Here is a 25425-nt window from a genome sequence, read left to right on the forward strand (position 1 = left end):
CCTTTCGCTAAAAGGTTCAATCGTAAAATTGACTCGTAATAACATCTGTATTTTCGTTTTAAGGGTTCCGTGCTTCCGAAATTTAAAACGGAACCCTTATAGGATCTGTCTGTCTGTCACAGCCAATTTGCTACGAATCTACTGGATCGTTTAAGTTGAAAGGTACTCATACGATTTTTTGTGACCCAAACACGGACGAGTTGCGCAAATAAATTAATTTTACATGTGGAGAAAAGAAAATGAAAACCAAAGTTTTCAAATATCTATTTTCATTAATTTTCATCTAGTATATCCAATAGATGAACTATTTGATAAATTAAATGAAAAATATTTCTGAAACTACTAAGTCTAAAATTTTGAAAAAAATACATCGATTACTAGAAAACCTAGGAGTATATGGTCTTAAACATAGTAAATCTCTTAACATTTTGCGTAGAAACTTACCTATATTAATGTATACATAGTATGGAACTCTCTCCATGCGAGTTCAGCTCGCACTTGTCCAGTTTTTATGTAATACCTAACATCTAATTTTTAGGACTTCTTTACAATAATCTCTATGTACAAGGCATTTTCTTCACAAAATAGCCAACCCAATACATACTTCCGATACAAAAGTCCCGGAAAAATTGATGGATGGAAAAACGGAGGATTGTATAGAGTCTGACAAAAACCTAAAGGCCAGTGGGTTGACGCAATGTGGATGAACATGAAGATTTTAGGGATTCGGAGCTGGAAAGAATATGTTCCTGACTTGATTTTTTCCTATGTAGTAATTCCGTCGAAATTTGATTTTTCTATAAGTAAAATCTTAGGTACTTCCAAAAAGTTTTTTTTACATTTAATTTATTGTAAGTATACCTACCTACTTACTTATCACTAGCTGACGAAGGATGACTATTTCCGTGCGGATTTAGATTTTTTTGAAATCCCGAAGTAGGTAACTCTGATTCTCCAAGATAAAAATAGTCTATGTCCGTCCCCAAGATGCAAGCTATCTCTGCACCATCAACATCTGGTAAATGGATAGGTCGTGCAAAGGTAGCAGGCAGACAAACAAACACACTTCCGCATTTATAATATTAGTATCGAATATGGATAGTATAAGAAGTCCTCTTTTTAACGCCTGACCCAAAAAGAGGGGTGTTATAAGTTTGACGTATGTATCTGTGTATCTGTCTGTGGCATCGTAGCTCCTAAACTAATGAACCGATTTAAATTTAGTTTTTTTTGTTCGAAAGGTGGCTTGATCGAGAATGTTCTTAGTTATAATCCAAGAAAATCGATTCATCCGTTTGAAAGTTATCAGCTCTTTTCTAGTTACTGAAATCTTCACTTGTCGGGGGAGTTATAAATTTTTAATGTACACTTGTATTCATTCTTTGTTTAGTCATAGTTATTTGTTCGAGCTCAGATTTAGTGGAAACATAACAATTTAATTGCGTCACATTTTTCGTCACGACGACGCGTCGTGTGACGTACGGACAACAATTGCCAACCACTTGGTGTAGTATTTTTAACGGACAAATTGCCACTTGTTCACGCCGTAGCATTATTTATCTGCTGGACCATTCAAACTTTTTACAATTTAAATTCACAACGATTTTTAGAGGACAAAAAAATGTGGTGATGAATATTTGTGATAAGTTTTCCTTTTTGTGACAAACATGAAGCCAAGTGCCTTATTTGGGTAGTATTTCTGTGGGTTCTCATAATATATTCATGGTGAAAATACCTCATCTTTTCCTTTTCAGCCGTCAATTAACAGATCTGTGGAAGAATGAATATTCTCTTCGAGTTGCAAACTATTCAATTCGTCTTGAAAAAATGAAAGAATTTGGATTTAGAAAATTTTGAAAAAATTGGATTTAGATTTTCTTTTCTCTATCACACAAACGTATTTTCGTCATCATTTCAACCAATCAAACTTATTAAAATTTTGTAAACACGTTCTAAAACAGATAAGTATTTGGATCTATGGTTTGTGTCAAAGGGAGCGATATATTTTTACAGAAATATTCATTTCTACAAAATTTCATTGAGTTTGACTGATTAATACTCAAATGATAAACAAACAAACTACGTTTGTGTGGAGCCCGCTACGTAATGTAACCAAATGTTATCTAATAGCTCGTTCACACAGGCTGCGTAAGCGTTGACGTAGCGCATACCATTGCGTTGTAATGTATGGACTGTATGAAACATGGCACACCGCTTGCGTAAAGCGTGGACGTATGCGTAACCCGGTGTGTTAGGCGTTTACGCGCGTCACACGTGTCACGTGTACGTGCTGCATACGCAATTGGTGTGAATCAGCCTTAAAATGAAAACGGGGTTTTCATTATATCAGTCAGGAAAGACAGGCGGTGGCAAAGCGTTGTATTCTGTAGAAATGTATCTGGTAGCTACATATTACAGGCGACCGAGCAAAGCTCTTCATCCAGATTGATGGGATATCTGCTTGCGAGGGTAAGAGAAGATTCCAACTATAGTTCGAGCTCAGTTCAACCGCAATACTGTAAAATACTAGACTAGAAATTGCGTTTCCAAAGAGGGATCGGATAGAAGTGTCTATAGTTTTCCTAAAATAACCACGTAGGATGCCTTTAAGCATTAAAACTAAAGATATCACCATCCTTTTTTTATCATGAGGAAATCCGTCATGGATACCACTGGCCACGGGGGAGCACACTCAGCTAACTTAATGTATGCACTGTTAGATATAGGCCTCTTTTACGTAGCTCTATTTTTAATCCATACTAAATATTATTATGTAGAAGGAAAAACTGACTGATTAATCAAAGCACAGCTCAAACTACCGGACGGGCTGAAACTCAGCATGCAAATGGTTATTATGACGTAGACATCCACTAAGAAAGGAATTTTGAAAATTCAACCCCTAAGGGGGTAAAATAGGGGGTTGAAATTTGTGTAATCCACGAAGACGAAGTCGCTATTATACGTTGGGTTTCCAAGTTGCTAGAATGGCGTCTGGAAGTTTCTACTGAGCCGGCAAGAAACTCAGCAGTTGCTCTTTTTATAAAAAGCAAAATGTTACTATATATAAATATACAAAACATAAGCAATGTAACAATCAAACTACCTTGTGGCCTGCTGAATGCAAAGCCGATGCAAAGCCGAATGAAAATAGGTATCAAACACGGTTCAATCAATTCAGTCACGACTGTTTTGGATTCGAGAACAAATCTCGTCAATTGTAGTTCAAAAACCCGTAGTATCATCGTAGCAATAAAAGTAACAATGCGGCAACATTTTTAAAAGCAAATTACCACTTGTCCCATTGTTAGTACTAAGTAGATTCTACCTGGATCATTAAAAGTTTGTTGAGTGCAAAATTGCAATGCTATCTGGTTCTTTACGACTTTTTGTACGTCAACGTAACAAGGAAGAATTTTATAGAATAAAGAGTTTTTGTTCAGAGCTTTCATAAATCACTATCCATTATTATAAATGCGAAAGTGTTTGTTTTTTGTTGTGTTAGTTTTGTCCTTCAATCAAGCCGGAACAGAGCCACAGATTTTTGCATGCGTATAGCTAAAGATCTGGAGAGTGCCATAGGTTAATTTTTAGCCGGCAAAATCAAACAGTTCCCACGGGGGTTTTAAAATCCTAAATCTACGCGGACGAAGTCGCGGGCATAAACTAGTTAATTATATTTTAATGGAAGGGGTCACCCCGCTTAGTAAGCAATATGACCCATAGACAGAAAGATATCTGTTTTAGGTTAGGTATCTTAAGACTCTTTATTTTTCTTTTCCACACATTGTTCACGTCATAGTTCACATTTATACTCATTCTTGTGAGATCAGCATCCACATTCCGTCCAGTATTAAAGATTCCATCGTGGCGGAGTAAGGTCATGGGTGAAATTTATTATTCTAGATTCATTGCCTTTTAATTTTTGCATAATTTCTGTCTGTGTGCTGTCTCATTGCTGAGGGTTGTAAGCCTGAAAAAAATCTGAATAAATCCTACTCAGGCTTGAAATATTTATTACACTATCATACTTACTATTATTACAAAGGCGAAAGTTTGTGTGTATGTATATGTGTATGTGTGTGTAGATACTCTTCACTCAAAAACTACTGGATACTTAGTATGGGCTTACGATTTGCGCTTGCATGCGTTTGTGCGTAGTTAGGTAGGTACGTTTATAGATCAGTCAGTTAGTTTGAACAAATATTTTATATGTAGGTATAGATATAAGTCCGCCATGTCTGAATTGGTCTTTCGAATTGATGAAACAAATTTGAAAACAAAGCGAGATAACTTTACTGTTCGAAAACCAACATTATTAATAGTTATATTTGCTTGTAGAATTCTGTTTCTGCAACCTTAACAGTTAAAATTAATTGTATTTCGCACAAGTTTTCATGATTTGGTGATGTAAATTGGAGCTACTGCTCTAACTTCTTATAGACAGGGAACTGGTGGCAGAATAAAAAAAGTTGAATTAGTGTTTTTATAATAAACTAGCGTCCCATCCCAGCTTCGCATGGCTAGTTTATTACGGTTTTCGTAGGGAGCTCTTACTATTTTGAAAATAAAATATAGCCTAATTCACTCAGGAATCTTCCGCTTGATAGAATTTTCAAAATTGGTTCAATAGTGCCAAAGATTACTTCCTGTAAACAAATTCACAAACTTACCAATCATTACATAATCAATCATTTTATAATATTATGTATTAGATACGGAGTAGAAAACAAATCTGGCAGACCATTGTCACTAGGTTACTAAGAAAATAAAAAAGCTGACCTTTGTCCTTTTTATTTAATGCACCACTTTTTGTTTGCTGAGTGCATAATTTATGTTTTTTTTTTTTAATAATTCGCTCGTGTCTGGCAATATAGTGCCAATGCTTTTTGACTTCCCTAAAAACTAACTCTTGCTGTTGACTTATGGTAAGTATTATCATCATTTCAAGGATTCGATGTCAGATAAAAGTTTCTTTATCTTAATAACTATACAAGAAACGAGCAAATCACTTATGAAGTTTATTCATCACATCAAATCAGTGTCATGATCTTGCCACCTTTTTTATCCCATTTCTACTCAAGCTTCAAACTTACTTTGTCTAATACATACAAAATACTAAGTAAAGCATACCCATACCTAAATAGTCACTAGCTCCCCAGTTATTAAAGTACGTAAGATTCCAAAATTAATTTGCTACATTTAAAACTTTAGATTGCTATTGCCACTTCTAGTTGCCCACAAATCATGATAATTCTGACAGTAAAGTAATTCACAAGATTCGTAAATGCAAAATAATGAATATCTTGCGAAATTATTATTAGTATAAAATATAAGATTTATGAAATCGAAAGGAAAAACAGATTTACTTATTTCTTGAATTTTCTTTTGTTTACCTTCGACATGAAGGCTTTTAAATAGAAGGTCAGTAGGAAAGATGTCCATTTTACTAAACTCATAGGTAAACTCAATGATTATAAAGAATTTTTACAATAATAGCTCGTTCACACAGGATGCGTAAGCGTTGCGTAAGCGAAGACGTAGCGCGTACTATTGCGTTGTAATGTATGGAACTGTATGAAAGAAACATGGCACACCGCTTGCGTAAAGCGTAGACGTATGCGTGACCCGGTGTGTTAGGGGTTTACGCGCGTCACTACGCACGTGTTACGTGTACGCAATTAGTGTGAATCGGCCTAAACATTAAAGTGTGAAATTAAAAATCCTAGTTACATAAGGCTTCCGTACCCGAAGTCATGCCAATGGACCCTATTACTAAGCCTCCGTTATCCGTCCGTCTGTCGGTCCGTCTGTCTGTCCGTCAGCTGGCTGTATTTACTGAAGGTAGGTATAGGTAGAGAGTTGAAATTTTTCCAGAGTATTTCAATTGCCGATATATTAACAAATAATAAAAAATTCAAAATGGCTGCCACGAATTTTTTTACAAAGATTTTGGCGGTGTCGTGTGGATAAGGATTTAAAAGATTCCAAAATACTTATCTATACTAATAAATAAAATTGGAGTGTCTGTCTGTAATTTCGAAATAACTACCGCATATTAAGATCATATGGTTATTTGAATCTATACTAATCTATACTCTATACTAATAAATAAAATTGGAGTGTCTGTCTGTAATTTCGAAATAACTACCGCATATTAAGGTCATATGGTTATTTGAACGATACTATAACTGAATCACACGTTTTTAAAATTTTTGTCTGTCTGTCTGTCTGTCTGTCTGTCTGTTTGAAAAGGCTAATCTTGGGAACGGCTGAACCGATTTTGACGGGATTTTCACAGACAAGTAGAGAATTGACCAGGGAGTAACATAGGCTACTTTTTAACCGACTTTCAAAAAGGGAGTTGTGTTTTTCTACCTATGTACACCGAAATCTCCGAGATTTCTGAACCTATTTGCGTCATTTCTTTTTTAATCGATAGAGGATCTTTGCGATATTCTTTCATAAAAAATTTGGAGTCCAACTCCTCAATCCTGATGCTGCAGGGGATCTGACCAATCCACGCGGGCGAAGCTGCGGGCATCAGCTAGTTCATAAATAAATTCGGGTATCATTATGTTATATAATGACGCATTTAAATGCAAAGAACACTTTAATCTGGGCTAGAGTAGCTAGGTACAGCTCGTTTGTTGCTAATTGGACCACGTCTCTGAGTAATGTATCAACTCCACAGAGACATAAAGGCACAGTTACATGTCGCGTTGAACATTACAGGTATAAGTACAGACAACTTTACAGGTACAGATAGAAAATCAAAACCTCAGAAACAAAGGCGCTGTTAAATGTCCCGTTGAATGTAGAATTATGTTCTTCACGAAATTTTTCATCTATTGGTTAAAACTTTAATTTGGATTCAAAGAACTTTTTAAGTTTTTCGTTAATTGGACTATTTCTCTGACTAATATATCAACTTCAAACTATTTTGTGACATTATAAATTAAGTATATTTGACTTTTCCATGAGACTCTCCATCTATTGCCTTTCAAGATTGTACCTTTTAGGCTTTGATAAGTTAGTGTTAGTAGGTAGGACTTTTAGTATGCAAATATACTTCGAAAGCTACATAATGTTTTATACTAAAATGTTAATATTACGACAATATGCGACTTTCAGCTATATAAATTTCTGTGTAAATTTCAGGTTGTTACCCTAAATTGGTTCTGAAAAAAAAAACTTACCCCATCTGTTAAGTTTTTTATGAAGTTTAATATAAAGAGATCCATTTCGGTCTTGGATAAGGAGATCTGGAACCCCAAAACACCTAAAATAGGCAAAATCTCTACATGTAAGTACATAACATTCAAAAGCACTTGTAAAAGTTTATTTGAATGTAAAAAAAAAAATCTACAAAAGAACCTTAAGAATATACCTAGAGACGATGATAGAGTACCTAGGTACTATTAATTCAGGTTCAATAGGATTACAGTCAACCCATGCATAATGTAAACGGTCTATTACATAAGGTCTCATTCACACGATCCTAATGGCACCGCAGTGGTGCAAATGTTTGTTTCATTTTAGGCTGCTGTGTTTTAAATTAATGTTATCATTTATTTACAATTTTCCTAAGAGAGTGCCGGCGGGGCTCACTTGGTCATGTGACCCGAGGAATGTACCCCGTACCCAGTTAGATACCCCGTAGGTACCTACGGGGTGCCTAAGGGAGATCCCGTCGACTGGAACCGCATTAGTCTTATCTCGTAGAAGAGAGAGGGATAAAAGTTACATTAAATTAAAATAAAATAAACTAGGTATCTCGACTTATAACTTTATTTACTGGTTTATAAAATACAGTCTGTAATTTTAAAATTAATAAGTATAATAATATAATATCATCTTGCATCGATCGGTAGACGTTGTAAAGCCCCAGTGTCTTTCGACATCAGGGGGCACGGCAGTGCCCCCGCCAAGACGAGCCAAACGGCGGCCGGGGCGCTACGTACCTTTTTCTCGAAGTGTTTCGCCGTATTTTCGACCCGTCATAACTTCGGTCTGGATGACGCTAGAAAGCTGAAATTTTCAGTATAAGGTGTCCTCAGCAAATTTACTAAATATACTAAATATCAAATATCTAGCTTTTATGGTTACAGATTTATTGATACCTAAAATACGCCGATTTCGTCCCTCACTGATGATCATCAAAACCTCTACTCAAAACCTCTAAGGTACTTCCCGAAGTCCTAGAAGACTGAAATTTGGTATGTAGACTAGAAATTGACTACAAACTACAGGAAAATTAAGAAATTGGAAATGCCCCCCCTCTACGCCTCTTACGGGTGAAGCAAATCTGTAAAATCTGTCGCTAGAAAGCTGATATTTTCAGGATAAGATGTCCTGGGCAGATTTATTAAACGCATTGAGTATCAATTGTCTAGCTTTTATAGTTTCAGATTTATTGACAGTCAAAACTTCTAGTCTGTAATTCTAGGGTACTTCCCGAAGTCCTAGAAGACTGAAATTTGGTGTGTACACTAGAAATTGCATACAAACTACAGGAAAATTAAGAAATTTAAAAATTTCCCCCTCCACTCCCACGTATGGGGGAAGCAAATTATTTGTAAAGTCTATCGCTAGAATGCTGATATTTTCAGGATAATATGTCCTTGACAGACTTATCAAACGTGCCAAGTATCAATTGTCTACCTGTTATGGTTTCAGATTTATTGCCATTCAAAACCCCTCTAGTCAAAAGTTCTAAAATACTTCCCTAAGTCCTAGAAGACTGAAATTTGGTATGTAGGCTAGGGATTTCATTAAAACAACAGGAAAATAAACTTTTCCCAGTCTGTAAATTTAAAAAATGTGTTTCCTGAAGTCCTAAAAGACTGAAATTTGATATATCTGCTTTAAAATTGAGTTGCAAGATTCCACCCAAACAAACATAGTTACATACATTGCAAGAATAAAAGCTTTTAAAAAAAGAGGTAACGATAGAGAGCGGGCCATGAAAATGATGTAGGTACCTACAAAAAATAGATCCAAAAAAAAAATCTAGGGCACCTGCCAAAAAGAAATGAAATCCCACCAAAAACATTTCATGTAAAATGTTGCCAAGACTCACAAGTTCATAATGCTTTCACTGTTAAAAAGTGATGAGATCTCTAGTAGAGCCAAGCCCCTAGCTGAGCTTAGAATTGCGCTGCCCATGGGACCTATCCCAAGTCCAAAGTATATAGCTCTTAAATGCTCTTGAGTATATCACATTTATAACAATAAAGAACAAATAACTCTACTTACAAGCTCTGATTTTACAAACCCTAAATCTTGATTAAAAAAGTACGGCTTGGCCGTTTAATGTTCGTGAAAGCATTACATGGCATAACATATTATATTAAGGTCATAAGGAATAGTTTGTTCGACAATTACTAATTTTTATTATACTTCATGATTGTCGCACAAGCTATTCCGGGCTTAAATGTCATATCAGATAAAAGTACCACGAACATTAAACGGCCAAGCCGTCCTTTTTTAACCAAGATTTAGGGTTTGTAAAATCAGAGCTTGTAAGTAGAGTTATTTGTTCTTTATTGTTATAAATGTGATATACTCAAGAGCATTTAAGAGCTATATACTTTGGACTTGGGATAGGTCCCATGGGCAGCGCAATTCTAAGCTCAGCTAGGGGCTTGGCTCTACTAGAGATCTCATCACTTTTTAACAGTGAAAGCATTATGAACTTGTGAGTCTTGGCAACATTTTACATGAAATGTTTTTGGTGGGTACGCCTTTCCTTTCCTTTCGACATTCTCTTCCAAAGCGTTCTATCTTTGGCTTTTCTCTTCCCTGTAGTCCCTAGAACATCATTTTACTACATGAAGTGGAGCTTGAAAACGCAGTAGGTAGGCAGACTTTGCTTAGCTTGCACGAAGTTTTACCTAACAGTATCTCTCCGTCCCCGATTAGCTCCCTTTGGCTTCACGTAAAGTTTCCATAGTACTTACTCGTAGGCAAACTTACACTCGGCATGTGAAGACTTTGTGCGTTTGTTCGTGTGACATATACCCGTAACTACATAAATATTGACGCGGGGTTTACTTACGCACATTTTGACACCTACGGAAATTACTACGAACTTTCTTATTCGAACTGCTAGGATATGGAACTCCCTTCTGGTATGAGTTTTCTCCTCCACTTTTAATAAATCTAAAGTCTAAATCCTTTTTTTTTTTCTTTAAATCTGGCTTTACTCTGATTAGCCAATGTCAAGTTTATGATATTTTCAAGTTATTGAATTTATACAAGTATGGACTCCGTCTGCGCAGGCGCCCGCCGACATACGCGCGGCGCCCCTTTAGAGCGCTTCCCAGTCAGTTCCACCACCACAAAACACCAACTAACACAAAAACCAGCCACTCTTAACAAAAAAACACTCCAAACAAGCACAGCATGCGCGCCAGCAAACGCCATCACAGACGAAGTCCAGTCTAAATCCTAAGGTCCCAGTCTAAATCGGCCCTGCCGCAGTGTTGTGACTAGAATGCTTTCGGCTGCATCAGTCTGGTCTGATTGCAGCCAAGCGCTAGTCTATAAATTAAAAAAAAACCACGATCGTTCTTCCAAAAATGGCGACCTGACATCAAGGTGACTAGATTGCTAGAGTACAAAATCTGGCGAAAACAATTTTTGTAAGTTTTTAACCCCCGACCCAAAAAGAGGGGTGTTATAAGTTTGACGTGTGTATCTGTGTATCTGTCTGTGGCATCGTAGCTCCTAAACTAATGAACCGATTTTAATTTAGTTTCTTTTCTTTGAAAGGTGGCTTGATCGATAGTGTTCTTAGCTATAATCCAAGAAAATCGGTTCAGCCGTTTGAAAGTTATCAGCTCTTTTCTAGTAACCTTCACTAAACTTGTCGGGGGTGTTATTTTTAATTTACACTTGTTTAGGTTTTTTATTTCTCCCTAATTCAAAATTATTTGAAACGGTGATGGTTTTAAACATTTTTTAGAAAGATCTGTTTATGGTTAGTCCATAATATAAATTGAAATTGGCGACATTTGGTTGTTTAGTCATGTGGGGCCATATTGCTTGTATTATCATCAGCTGTTGTTACCTAGTTATACATAGTGTGTACCTTTTTTCATAGATGGCTCTGATACTATAACTAGTACCCACTAAACTACAAACAGGTAGAGGAGTTACAACAAAATCATGTTTGCATAAAATTTTGAAAATAGAGACAGTTTTTTTTTTCTTTAAATCTGGCTTTACTCTGATTAGCCAATGTCAAGTTTGTGATATTTTCAAGTTATTGAATTTATACAAGTATGGACTCCGTCTGCGCCGGCGCCCGCCGACATACGCGCGGCGCCCCTTTAGAGCGCTTCCCAGTCAGTTCCACCACCAAAAAACACCAACTAACACAAAAACCAGCCACTCTTAACAAAAAAAAACACTCTAAACAAGCACAGCACGCGCGCCAGCAAACGCCATCGCAGACGAAGTCCATAGAGACAGTTAGTACACACTTTTTTAAAATCAATTAAAATGTTAGCAAGTGGTAACTGACCGATGGTAGCGGGTTAACTTGGTAGGGGTATGGCAGATTTCTTAAGTATCGGTAGCTAAGCGGCCTCCGGGTGGTCTTTATGTGTAGGATGGTTGCAAGACTATAGGGTGTGGAAATTTCTACAAGAGACTTATATCCAGCTGCCAGCAGTGAATTTCCATTGGTTGATGATGATGACCTGTTGTTCGCTATGAACGATTCAGGATGAGCAGCTCGAAACGTGAAACTCTCACGTGGCTATATAATCTATCTAATCACAGGTACAGGTCTGTCCCCAGTGCCAGAGGTTTAGGGCTGGAGCAGGTAAGAATATGTATATTATGACGAGTATGAGCTACTGCTTTACCGACATCCTGTTTCACTCTCAGTCATAGTGGAGCCACTGCTGCAACTAGCAGTGATTTTATAGCGAGAGTTTAATGTAATAACATCAACAAAAGATAGTAACATTTTTGGTAAGTACCTACCAACTACCAATTTGTATTAATTTTTTTAGATTGTCTTTTCATTTCTTAGTCACAATACATAGTACAACAACTAAGATCAAAATTGGCAATTTAATTCTGTTATAGAGCATGAACCGCATTCCAAGACGTAGATAGAGGTAAGTAAATCAAGTTACAATATTATAAGCTAGCCGATGCCCGCGACTTCGCCCGCGTGGATTTAGGTTTTTCGAAATCCCGTGGAAACTCTTTGATTTTCCGGGATAAAAAGTAGCTTATGTGCTTATCCAGAATATTATCTATCTCGATTCCAATCAGCCAAATCCGTCCAGTAGTTTTTGCGTGAAGGAGGAACAAACATACACACACACACACACACATACACACAACTTTCGCCTTTGTAATATTAGTGTGAAGCGTGATAGTGTGATTAAAGTCCCCCACCGCGCTGAGTTCGGACCTGTTTATTCGGGCTTATATCAGAAATTACTTACCTACCTACTGTACGGGTTTTGACACGGTTTTCACCAATAGAAAAGGGTTCATCCAAGAAAGTTATAGGCAATAGTTTATGAACATTTTGCATAAAATAAGCTACTGGTATAATAATACCTACTTATTTGAAATAAATTAGCCTACTTCCATATTAGACTGCATCATCACTTACCACCAGATGCGATCGCAATCGAGGACTAACTTGCAGTGGAATAAGAAATATACAAACTGACATTTACTTATCTTCGCATACTGCTGATATTCAAAAATTTATTGCAGCAACAGCAAATATGGAACCTTTAGTAGAAATTCATCAAAGCAAATGGCCTGAACTCAGAGATTTGTATAGAAACAATAATTGGCCAGGCGATGCAGTTGCATTCTGCTTGCTAGACACTCATATCACATACCCCAATCTAGCTAAATTCTGTAATCTAAATGTATACTCTCCCGATGCTGACATCACTATTGGATGTGTTGCAATATGTTTTACTCTGGTAAGTAGTAAGCGAATAGGTAGTTCAAATCCAGATTTCGTTATAGTTTTACTTCTTTTATATACGACTGTTTAATAATTATTAAGGAGTGTAATGTTTTAAATTTAAGGGTGAAGTTATGATATTCCCTTTAAAGTCTTTGGACAAAATTGAAAAGGCTCTAGTTTATACGAAAATCATTGACTGGAGTGCAGTTCCTTATGTCAGTTCAGCGAGTCGTGCTGTTGAACAATGTTTACGAAGACTGGAAAAACCACTTAGAATTAAAATTGATAGGGCTGGAAATTCATCTTTTACATACTTTTTAGACAGAGATTCAAAACCTTTCGATGTAAGGTGAGATTTTATTTCTTCTAGAATGTTGAAACCAAATGGGGGTTTGAAAGACATAAAAATCAGTCCTACCCACTAATAAAATACAGGGTAAACGTAACGTAATCCAGTAAAATTTAAGAAACTTTATAGCACTGACTGCTTTTGCTCTGGTTTTTTTCTTTCATTCTTTACTTGTCATTCCCTTAGCTTTGAGAATCGTGGGTTCTATAAGTTCTCTAACTATAAATTATTATACTTCACCGAGCAAATACGCATAATTTTTTTTTAAAATTAAATTTTACCTATTACACTTACAAAAGAAGCAGTTGATATACTCATAATAAAGAATATCAACTGTTTCTTTGTATTCTAGATAATATATTATTATGAGTCCATTATTAATAATATCATAATAAATGCCATAAACTTTTTAGCAATAGCCCACCAGAAACGTACGTGGCTGAATTGAAACCTGAGTATTTGCATATTGTTGACCAAACATGGACATATCACTGTGAGTGGTCTTACAAATTCTTCCAATCACTCCTTGAAAACCACCTCACTTATGTCCTTTACTCTATAAAAGATAACTCTCCATTAGCTTGGGTAACATTAAGTTGGGAAGCTTCTTTGACACACCTATAAACTATAGAAGAACACAGAAGGAAGGGTTATGCTGAGTATATTCTGAAGGTTGCTGTGAACGATCAACTGAGTAGAGGCAAAGATGTGATAGGCTTCACGCTGGAAAAGAATGTGAAGGCACAGAAGTTATTCGATAAATTAAATTTTAAAAGAGGTGGATATTGTGAGTGGTTAGCTATTTCAAAAGAATAAAAAAATTGAGCTAACGAACCTGAGTGTTTTATTTAAGAATAGCGGTCACACATCCCACAATTAGTACTTTTCAGTTCACACTCGAAGTTGCAAGCATCATCTAGTGTTCGTATAGAAACGCACCGGATTGAGATTTGAGAACCATCTCCTTCAGGAAGTTGGTTCGAAATCACAGACATTCATTTACTTAGGCACATGTAATTTTTCAAGTGAAAACTTCTTTAGTGCCGACTTGAGATTTGAATGTTGTTAAATGTTGTGTGATGTGATATGTTGTATATTTGTATATTAAGTACATATACTTATTTAGAAAAGTCATAAGTTTAGATCATTATTTATAACTAGATGATGCTCGCGACTTCGTCTGCGTGGATATAGGGTTTTTAAAAATCCCGTGGGAACTCTTTGATTATCCGGGATAAAAAGTGCCTAATCTGTTTCTTTTCCCGAAATGCAAGATTACCGAATTTCGCCAAAATCGGTTAAACATACACACAGACACACTTTCGCATTTATAATATTAGGTAGTGTGGATATGGATTAAGTAAGGAACTAAGGATATTTATTATAGTTTCAATCTAAAGAAGGGATTGAAAATTTACAAGCTACCATAGATACATCTTTGCATATATTCTGATATATTCAAAAATTTTATTACAGCAGCACAAGACATGGAACCTTTAGTGGAGATTCCTCGAAAGAAATGGCGTGAACTCAGAGATCTATATCGAAACAATTGGCCAGAAGACGTGGTCGCATACTGTTTTCTAGACACTCAAATCTCATATCCCAATCTGACTGAATTCTGTAACGTTAGAGTATACTCTCCAGAAGGTGATATGACTAGTGGATTTGTAGCTATATATTTCAACCAGGTAAGTGAAACTATTATTTATTTATATAGTTTATTGCACCACAAAATACAAATGACAGGTTACAAAAAAGAAAACTTAAAATGTAGACCGTACAAAAAGGCGGCCTTATCGCTAAATACTATCCCTATGATATGATGATTTTGGGATGTCACCTGATGGTAAGTGAAGATCACCGTCATCATCCTGCGATATTATAACTCTTTGTGCGTATTAGTCTCTTCCACCTTCTTCTAGTTATCGTCTGTCTTCTCCAGTTTGCATGATATATTAATTATTAAAACGAACCTTATTGATCTTTGATTGTGTGTCTATATTATTGCCTATTTCTGTGAAAATAACAAAATTAATTCCAGTAATGATCTAAACATTCAAAATCTTACTTATCTCTTTATTATGAGTGCCGTAACTCAAAGCCATGAAAATATAAGATGAAAGAATGAATTAATATAATGAACTTTCAACTAATTATTTATTTGTTTTAGGATGTCGTGTATGAAGTTATGATACACCCAATAAAAAGCATTAATAAAATTGAAAAAGCACTGGCTCATACAAAAATTATTAAATGGACTGAAGGTCTTTTTGTCTCTTCGGCAAGTCTTGTTGTTGAAGAATGTATGCGCAGATTGGAGAAACCGATTGGCATAAAAGTGAAAACTGAAGGGAATAAAGCCTTGAAACATTTCTTAGACAAAAGTTCGAAACAATTTGATATTAGGTAAGAGACATATAACTTGTAGAGACATACAAACTCTAAAAACTGGTAAATCTCTGTAAATAGTTCCACCTTGAAATCTATACAATCATATAATAAAATTGTAGAAAAGTGGTAGAAATTGTAATTAATTTTTTTTGTCTGTTTGTCTGTTTGTCTGTGTGTTTGTGCACGCTAATATCAGAAACGGCTTACTCGATTTAGATACGGTTTTCACTAATATATTGTAGTAAGCTTCACTTAACATTCTTAGTGTTTATTTCATGTCAATCGGTTCATAAATAAAAAAGTTATGTCAATTTTTCAAAATATGCTGCCCGAAAAGTCCCTATTCCACGCGAACGAAGTCGCGGGCACAGCTAGTACCTAATATATTCCCTTACGTAAGATCAGAATTATTTAGTGTTATAAATGAACAATAATTAATATTGTTAAATAGGTTATCAATTATCATTGTACAAGGAACTCCGCAAAATAACGCCTGCTTCTATACTACAATTATTATCATTGTGCAATGCACATTATCAAACAAACAGTACAATAAACTTTATCTACATAAATCGTCTCGTATATTTTGCATAATATATTATTATAAACCTATTATTAACAATATCACTATAATAAATGCTTTTATTTTTTTAGAAATAATCCACCAGATACGTACGTAGCTGAGTTAAAACCTGAACATTTGCATATTGTTGACCAAACATGGACATTTCACAGTGAGAGATCTTACAAATTCTTCCAATCATTGCTTGAAAACCACCTGATATATGCCCTTTACTCTACAATAGATGACTCTCCACTAGCCTGGGTAACAATTAGCTGGGAAGGATCTTTAACTCATCTTTACACTATAGAAGAGCATAGAAGAAAAGGTTACGCTGAGCATATTCTGAAGGTTGCAGTAAACGATCAACTTAGCAAGGGAAAAGATGTCCTAGGCTATACGCTGGAAAATAATTTAAAGGCACAGAAGTTGTTCGATAAATTAAATTTTGAAAGGACTGGATTTGATACGTGGTTGTTTATTGAAAAAGAATAAAGTGTTAGAATTACGAACTCAGAGTTTCATTTTCGAGAAATCTTATGTCGCAGGACGAACGTAAATACTTAAAGTTCCTTTAAAAACAAATCATATTATCGTCATCTCAACCTATTAATTACTGAGCACATCTAATTAACAGGGCTCTCTCCGTCACTCGTTTCATACAATCGTAGTTCCAATTTCATTTGAATATTAAGCAACCAAAGTCCATGAAATTTTGCAGACATATTCTAGAAACTAATATCTGTGTCTGTGGTGTTTTAGATTTTTCTAAATATATGTAGTTTTAAAATTACAGGGGCTCAAAGATTTGTATGAAAATTTTTAAGACCGCGTAACTTTGAAACCGAATATTTTAACAGAAATCTGGAAAACCACAGACATAGATATTAGTTTCTAGAATATGTCTGCAAAATTTCATGGACTTTGGTTGCTTAGTATTCAAATGAAATTGGAACTACGATTGTATGAAACGAGTGACGGAGAGAGCCCTCTTAATTATAATTATTAAGATAAAATGAATAAATAAAATTCTTTTATTTGGGACCATAGCGCAATCAACAAACACCCATTGATTTTACGCCGAATAAAACACAGCAACATAACAGAGAAAAATACAAATATTTACAAATAAACTCAAATAAATACCTAAAAATTTACTTAAAATACGGTTTTCCATGCATTTCAGCTGAGAAAACCACCGCCATTACGTAGCGTATGATGGAGAAATCTTAAGCACATTGGTTTCCTTATAATGTTTTTTTCATCGATACAAAATCAAAACAAAAAGCAACGAGCATCTGAGATAGAGGACTGACTTTAGAATATGATTATGTTCTCTACAAATGACACGTCCTAAATATGAGTGCAGCATACGGAATAACAGTACGCAAGGTCAGTTCAACCAGTAAGGACGTTTTGACCATACAAAGTATAATAAAATAAATAATTTATTCAACAATGTCTGGTGATCCCTTAGTCTTCATGCCTGTGGATAGATGGAGTGAACTCAAGTTAGCGTTCAAATCTGATTGGCCGAGGAGCTTATCTGGTTATCTTGTACTGGACACTCAAGAGTACATTTTGAAATGCGGTGTTGATTACGGCTTTAGAGTGTATTGCCCTTTCGGGAATGTGAATAATGGAATTGTTGCTCTTAATATTAAGGTAAGCGTGGTTTTACTATCGTTTTACGATAACGATTGATTATCGATTTACGTTTTTCAAAATCCCGCGGGAACTCTTAGATATTCCAGGATAAAATGTAGCCTATGTGTTAATCCATGGTATATGTGATCTATCTCCATTCCAAATTTCAGCCAAATCCGTCCAGTAGTTTTTGCGTGATTGAGTAACAAATGTACAAACATCCACACTTTCACATTTATAATATTAGTAGGATAAAATATGTATTGACTTAAGTTGTTCGTTGAAATCGGTTAAACTGTTAGGCCGTGAAAGCTAGCAGACAGACAGAAGACACACTTTCGCATTTAAAATAAAGTTTAATATGGGTAAAATAAATAATAGGTATGCCTACTCGTAGATAAGAATACAAATACAAATAATTTATTTCCACAAAAGATTAATAACTAATTATAATTAAAACATCTTATTAAATACCTACAATTCTAAGAAGCTAACTACCTACCAACAGCAGGCAATGAATGTTTATTTACCTAAATATTACATACATCATAGTTACTAATGTCATGCAGATGCTCTGTGACTAATTAAAAAATACTCATTTTCCTGTTGCCTCTGTATTAGGTTCTCACTATCTGAGTAAACATCTGCCGGGAATCCCATACGTTAATTAGAGAACAAAATAAAACGATCATTGTGTCATAAATAGGTAACATGCGTAACTATTGTGTGCTGTATAATTTCACGGGTTAATGTATGCGTAGAATATACCATAAGTACCAATACGGCTCCTCAAAATTTGAAATATTGGTGGAGGGATACCTGTACCGTAGGAACCAGCTGGCTCTTCGCATGGTTTTCTACAATCTTGCATTGCAACGAAAATAATCGTCAAGCGCCCGCTTCGCTTTTTTGTATCGATGTATAATTTTTTGTTTTTCAAGGTATTCACATGCACGTCGATGGTCCATGGAATTTAGGCTGCATGACTACATTACCATCAGGTGTGATTGCAGCCAAGGCTAAAATATTCAGATTATCTAGTTCTTGTTAGACCTACCTATACCTATGTTTGAAATGTAACGGTGAAGGAAAACATCGTGAGGAAACCTGCATGACTGAGAATTCTCCATGTACTCTACGTTGTGTGAAGTCTGCCAATCCACATTGGGCCAGCGTACTGGCCTCTTGGTCTCTTCTCACTCTGAGAAGAGACCCATGATCAGTAATGAGCCGGCAATGGGTTGATCATGACTGTATGATACCTATGTTGTTTCTACAGAATAAATTTTACGAAGTCATCGTCCAATGTCCTAACGATGATACCCGAGAACTTGAAGAGGCGTTGAGGACCACCAACATTATTGACTGGGGGAGGTGCGATGAGGTGCCTTTTACACCCGAACACGTAAGGGATTGTGTACAAAGATTGTCTTTGGAGAAGAATCTTAAATTGACCAACATAAACACCACCGTCACTTATATTTTGGATAATGAAGCGCCCCCGTACGATGTCAGGTAAACGGTCTTATCTCTTCTTCTTTTCTATAAGCAAGTGTCTATTCAGAGAGATCAATAGAGCCTCAATAGCTCAACGGTTGTGGAGCAGACTGGATTATGAATGGTCGGCGGTTCAAACCCCACCCGTTGCACTATTGTTGTACCTACTCCTACCACAAGCTTTACGCTTAATTGGAGGGGAAAGGGGAATATTAGCCAGGAATAACACGACTAATATTCTTCAAAAAAAAAGCTCAACAGGTTACAAGGTTGGAGTGGCAATAGATAGACTACAGAGCATAATAGATAGATAGAGATTTCCAAGGTGCTAGGGGGTAGATGACATCAAACTAATCGTACGTATTGTATAGCGTGCAAAACTCGGGTCCATGCCCCGCAACGACTTCTAGTGACCTATTTACGAAACGTTCGTTGACCTCTAGCGTCAGTCAGGTGTTTTATTTGCATATTGTGAACCTTAAAAATACAGGATTTTTCCAATTTTTTTCGTAGTTTTTTATGGTACCTTATCAGTAATCATCAGTACTGTCACCTGTATTCGTTTTTGCTAGAGTTCTGGTCACACCCTATACCTAGCACCACATACTTCAATATCTAACCAAAATTTAATCTTTCAGGCTACCTCCCGGATTCTCATTCGAGCTCTTAACTCCGGATTGCGCACAAATGGTCAATGATAAATGGCCACACAAACACCCAGGTTCAGAATGGTACTACGAATTACTGGCCAAAGCCAAGTTAGGTTATGGACTTTATAGTGGAGAAGAACTAATAGCTTGGGTATTTGTCAAGGAGATGGGTGCTCTAGGACATTTATTTACACTGGAGAAACATAGAAGAAAAGGCTACGGTGAATTAGTTCTAAAATTAATATCGAATATGTGGTTGAAAGATAAAAAATATACAGTCGCATTCTGTACTGCAGGAAACTTGAGTGCTGCCAATTTGTACAACAAATTAGGGTTTGAAAGGGTTCATGAGTTGCATTGGTGTAATAGAAATTAACTAACGGATTAATTAAAGCTACTGGTAGCTACCTTGCACAAAGAATTAGTGTATCCATTCAAAGGAGGAACGCTGCCAGTATCTTCGGAACCATGCCTAAAGGGACTTCTTTTAATAATTGATTTTAGTTAATATACCTATTACTTATATTTTTTAAGGTTTTTAGTTTTAGGTTCATTGTTTTAGATTTATTGTTTAACTAGCTGACGCCCGCGACTTCGTCCGCGTGGATGTAGGTTTTTCGAAATCCCGTGGGAACTCTTTGGTTTTCCGGGATAAAAAGTAGCCTATGTGCTAATCCAGGATATTATCTATCTCCATTTCGAATTTCAGCCAAATCCGTCCAGTAGTTTTTGCGTGAAGGAGTAACAAATATACACACACACACACACACACACACACATACAAACTTTCGCCTTTATAATATTAGTGTGATTTAGATTTTAGTTGTTCTGAAATTAAAGCTTAGGTTAATGTAATAACATTAGGTCAGTGTGCTTAGTATGAGATTTTACATCTTACTATAATATAAACTTTTTAAACAATGCCGTTCGCTTACGGAGTGAGGCACCGAGTGGAGGCGGGCTGGCTTTTATGTCATGCAACTACCTAAGCCTGTTGATCGGGGGTGTGTGGCTATAAGGTAATCATTTCTCCATGCTATAAGGAGTTTTGCAGTGAATCTTACCAAAACGTTAGAATTCAAGGGTCGAAATACAATAGCGTCAAAGGAAAATGTACCCAATAGACCTTAATTTGAATTAGAAAATTCAGTACCATTGATTTTAATTTCACAAAATATTTCGCTTGAACTTGGTTGTAGATATACATGTAGGTATGTGAACTCGAGCTTTAAAATAAGGCAGTTAAAGTTCTTTTTACTTCAACGTTGAAGTGTTTCGATGCTCGCATTCTATCCGCGTTGGTAAGGTGTAAAACATACTAAGTACACTGAAATCACACTAATATTATAAAGGCGAAAGTTTGTATGTGTGTATGTGTGTGTGTGTGTGTGTGTGTGTGTGTGTATGTTTGTTACTCCTTCACGCAAAAACTACTGGACGGATTTGGCTGAAATTTGGAATGAAGATAGATAATATCCTGGATTAGCACATAGGCTACTTTTATCCCGGAAAATCAAAGAGTTCCCACGGGATTTCGAAAAACCTAAATCCACGCGGGCGAAGTCGCGGGCATCGGCTAGTATATGATAAAGGCTGCAGACGAGTCGAAGCAAAGTATTTTCTAGAATGTAAAGTTTTAATCATATCTTTACTAAATAATAATGTAGCATTTTTAGGGTTCCGTACCTCAAAAGGAAAAACGGAACCCTTATAGGATCACTTCGTCGTCTGTCTGTCCGTCGTGTCTGTCAAGAAACCTATAGGGTACTTCCCGTTGACATAGAATCATGTTTAGCAGGTAGGTAGGTCTTATAGCACAAGTACAGGAATAAATCTGAAAACCGCGAATTTGTGGTTACATCATTTAAAAAAAAATTAAAACGTGTTTCAATTTTCAAAGTACGATAACTATAGTAAGTGGGGTATCATATGAAAGGGCTTTACCTGTACATTCTAAAACAGATTTTTATTTATTTTTATGTATGATAGTTTTTGATTTATCGTGCAAAATGTTGGAAAAATACCCGAGTACGGAACCCTCAGTGAGCGAGTCTGACTCGCACTTGGCCAGGGTTTTTTACCCTTAATTACCCAATAACCTTAATGATAATATACGAGATAATATTATGCAATTCCATCATCATAATAATAAAATGTTTACGGATTTTATAGTTGTTTCATTAAATGCAGTTATCATTGAATGGTAGGATAATAATAATTGCAGTATGTTAGTGCAGTTCATATTGCAACGACGACGTCTAGATTATATTCAATTTATAGTTACGTAATCATCAGGAGTAAGACAGTAATAATATAATTACATTAAATTATTTGTTGGACGATGTCTGTCGAACCTTTAGTCTTTATTCCTGTGGATAAATGGAGTGAACTAAAAACAGTGCTCAAATCTGATTGGCCGAGAAGTATATTGGGTTTGCTTGTATTGGAAAATCAAGAGATTCTTTTGAAATCTGGCATTAATTATGGCTTCAAAGTGTATTGTCCTTTTGGAGACATAAACTATGGAATGGTTGCACTTAACATTAAGGTAATCTGGAGTTATACAACTGTCTCATGTTGTACTCAATTAAGTCAACTACCTGATTAGTCTAGCGGTCAGTATGATGGAATGTGGATGACGAGGTCCTGGATTCAATATTCAAGTCAGATCTAAAGTCTAAACTAGTGTTAACAACTACCTCAAGATGCTGCCTTACATCATGAGTCATAGACATCTAGACCTATATCAGATTAATTATTATTATTTATAAATAATTGGCGGGAATGGATTATAAATCACATTTAGTTATTAACTATTTAGATCAATACATATTGTGTCGTATTTTACATTTAGCTGATATAATTGTTACGTTAATTGTCTATTACATCACCTTGGTTTACCTCTGTGGTAATTTGTCAAATAGCTACCCGAAAACTAGTACCTACCTACCTTAAAAAATATATCTGTCAAACTGATAGAAATAGCGAAGGAATCGAATAAAGACGGGTATTGAGAAATAATAATTGTAAGTAAAAACTATTCTCAAAAATACAGTGAAGTGAAATTGGAAAGTGTCTATTATTCAAATCTGTCCCTATACTTCTGCAACACTAGTTAGTTCTGGGTTTCGACGATGTTTCAACCCCGTTCTTCGTAAACCACGTAAAGCCATCATTTGCATCAAGCCGTATTCTCCCACAGCGCATTTATATTTTTTCACTATTATGAGTAGGTAGGTATGTCGTGTCAAAGCATTTTCGGTGAGATAGATCCATAGATATAAAATACTTTATTTGGATTTCTGTGGATAGATCTGTTGGGTAGATCTTGGAAATGAAAGAAAAGGGGCCTCGCCATCGATATAGGGCCTCGCTGATGCAACTTAGTCCCTACTACGCCTCTGCTGAGTTCAATTTCATAATAGCTAAGATTAATCGTTTTCAAATTGACTTAGGTCATGATAAAACCTGAGCTGCGTCAATCCAGCAATCGATATCTATTCGGTATTTGCATTTGTGATTTGTCATAACTATTATTATCTCATGCCTCTCATGCAGTTATCAGTCAACGGAGTTATCGTACCTATCTGGCAATAGGATAACGATATCATGTCGTTTCTAAGTGCTATGCCTCTGTATTGTACATGAATTTCCTTTGTTTATTGAAACGTGGAAAATATATTTTAATCAAACACACTTTGACAAAGTTCTTTCGAATCGTCAAATAAAGTTAGTGCCGGGTCCGTGGCCGCACCGCTTTGTCCACTGGTGGGTCTACGGTATGCCACCATAGGGCCGTAGTACCATTGGTGGCTCTACTATCATAAATCAACATCTTATCGATGCATTTACATAAAAAATAAACCGTTTTAAAACCGTTAAAAAAAATCGGATAAGAATATTTCAGCTTGTTATATTTTTATTTCTACAGAACACATACCATGAAATTATCGTCCAATGTCCCAAAGACGATACAAGAAAACTAGAAGAGGCCTTGAAAACCACAAACATCATAGACTGGAGGAAATGCAATCAGATACCCGCTTTGCCAACACACGTAACAGATTGTGTATACAGGCTTTATTCAGAGAAGAATCTGAAAATAGACCCAGTGAAAAATGTGACGAAGGCAAATACTTATGTTTTGGATAAAGATGCGCCTTTGTATGATGCCAGGTAAAACGATTCATAGTCATTCACTGAATTGTTGAAATTTCAAGTTCTAACCCCAGCGGTTTAGGCTGTGCGTTATACGGACCGTTCACTATAACTTGTCTCCTGCCGTTATGTTCGCGCCATTGCTTTATTTGATTTATTTCTTAGAACTTAGGGGTTATTAGTGTGCGATTTGCAATGGTGCCAACATGACGGCAGAAAACAAGTTATAGTAACTGCCTGGCCCACGCGGCCTCGAAGGCCGCGATTCTTTTTTAAAAGCTGAAAGTTTCTCTTCGTATTGTCTCCAAGACAGGAAGGAACGATCAGCGACTGTGAAGTTTGGATCAAGTAGATATGGGAGATAACAAATAAAGAAGGTGTAAAAAAAATCTTACTTCAAAGCATAAATTCTAATTTTTTATATTTTCTTCGCAATAGCATTACAAATAGTATTCGTACCAAATAGATCAATAAATCTTTTATTGCCCAGGTAAAAGGTCAAAACTCTTGAACGAACTTAACTTCCAGGTTACCACCCGGATTTTACTTCGAGTTTTTAACCTTGGATTCTGTTACACTGGTTAATGAAACCTGGCCTCACAAATATCCAGGTTCAGAGTGGTTATTCGAGTTCCTAATCAAATCCAAGTTAGGATACGGTCTCTACAATGGAAAAGAATTACTAGCATGGGTCTTTCTCAGAGACATTGGCGCTCTAGGTCATTTATACACATTGGAAAATCACAGAAGAAAAGGCTACGGCGGATTAGTTCTGAAACTAATATCGAATATACATTTGAAAGAAAAAAAATATACGGTTGCGTATTGTGCAGCATACAACACCAATGCTGGGAGTATGTACAAGAAGCTGGGTTTTAAAAATCTTATAACACTGAATTGGATTGACGGACTTTGAGAAATAGAATAAGTCTTTTTCAGAGAATTAAAATTCGTTCATTACGCTACTATACAATTGCCTCTTTCTTAAATATTTTATTTGTAACTCTGGTATTTGTACGGAATTTGCATGCAGTGTTTACTTTTGAATGATTTAACATAGTTGAGCATGATAGAAACATCTATAAGTAAGTATGTATTTATTATAGTTATTAAGTTAATCGCTAGTAAGCCTTTAAATGTAAATTAAAAATTAAAATTAAATTATTATTTACCAACCTGAGTTTCCTACTAATTGTAGACAATATTATCAACACAA

General features: G+C 35.8%; 3 protein-coding genes across 3 annotated transcripts; all 3 read left to right on the top strand.

The window, feature by feature from the left end:
- The first annotated feature begins 11895 nt into the window (after positions 1–11895).
- Positions 11896–16819, top strand: LOC123875507. The gene is made up of 8 exons (XM_045921362.1): positions 11896–11982; positions 12100–12131; positions 12748–12965; positions 13075–13301; positions 13715–13794; positions 14778–14992; positions 15475–15710; positions 16350–16819. Exons 3-8 carry the CDS (start codon positions 12759–12761, stop codon positions 16750–16752), a joined length of 1368 nt encoding a protein of 455 aa, XP_045777318.1. The 5' UTR covers positions 11896–11982; positions 12100–12131; positions 12748–12758; the 3' UTR covers positions 16753–16819.
- Positions 16820–17597: 778 nt separating this feature from the next.
- Positions 17598–20529, top strand: LOC123875512. The gene is made up of 3 exons (XM_045921378.1): positions 17598–17922; positions 19184–19419; positions 20040–20529. Exons 1-3 carry the CDS (start codon positions 17716–17718, stop codon positions 20425–20427), a joined length of 831 nt encoding a protein of 276 aa, XP_045777334.1. The 5' UTR covers positions 17598–17715; the 3' UTR covers positions 20428–20529.
- Positions 20530–22049: 1520 nt separating this feature from the next.
- On the top strand, positions 22050–25254 carry LOC123875511. Its single transcript, XM_045921377.1, has 3 exons — positions 22050–22599; positions 23983–24227; positions 24738–25254. Exons 1-3 carry the CDS (start codon positions 22393–22395, stop codon positions 25123–25125), a joined length of 840 nt encoding a protein of 279 aa, XP_045777333.1. The 5' UTR covers positions 22050–22392; the 3' UTR covers positions 25126–25254.
- Positions 25255–25425: the final 171 nt, after the last annotated feature.

The sequence above is a fragment of the Maniola jurtina genome, chromosome 20 (genome assembly GCF_905333055.1).
Source record: "Maniola jurtina chromosome 20, ilManJurt1.1, whole genome shotgun sequence".
In the NCBI taxonomy this organism is placed as follows: domain Eukaryota; kingdom Metazoa; phylum Arthropoda; class Insecta; order Lepidoptera; family Nymphalidae; genus Maniola; species Maniola jurtina.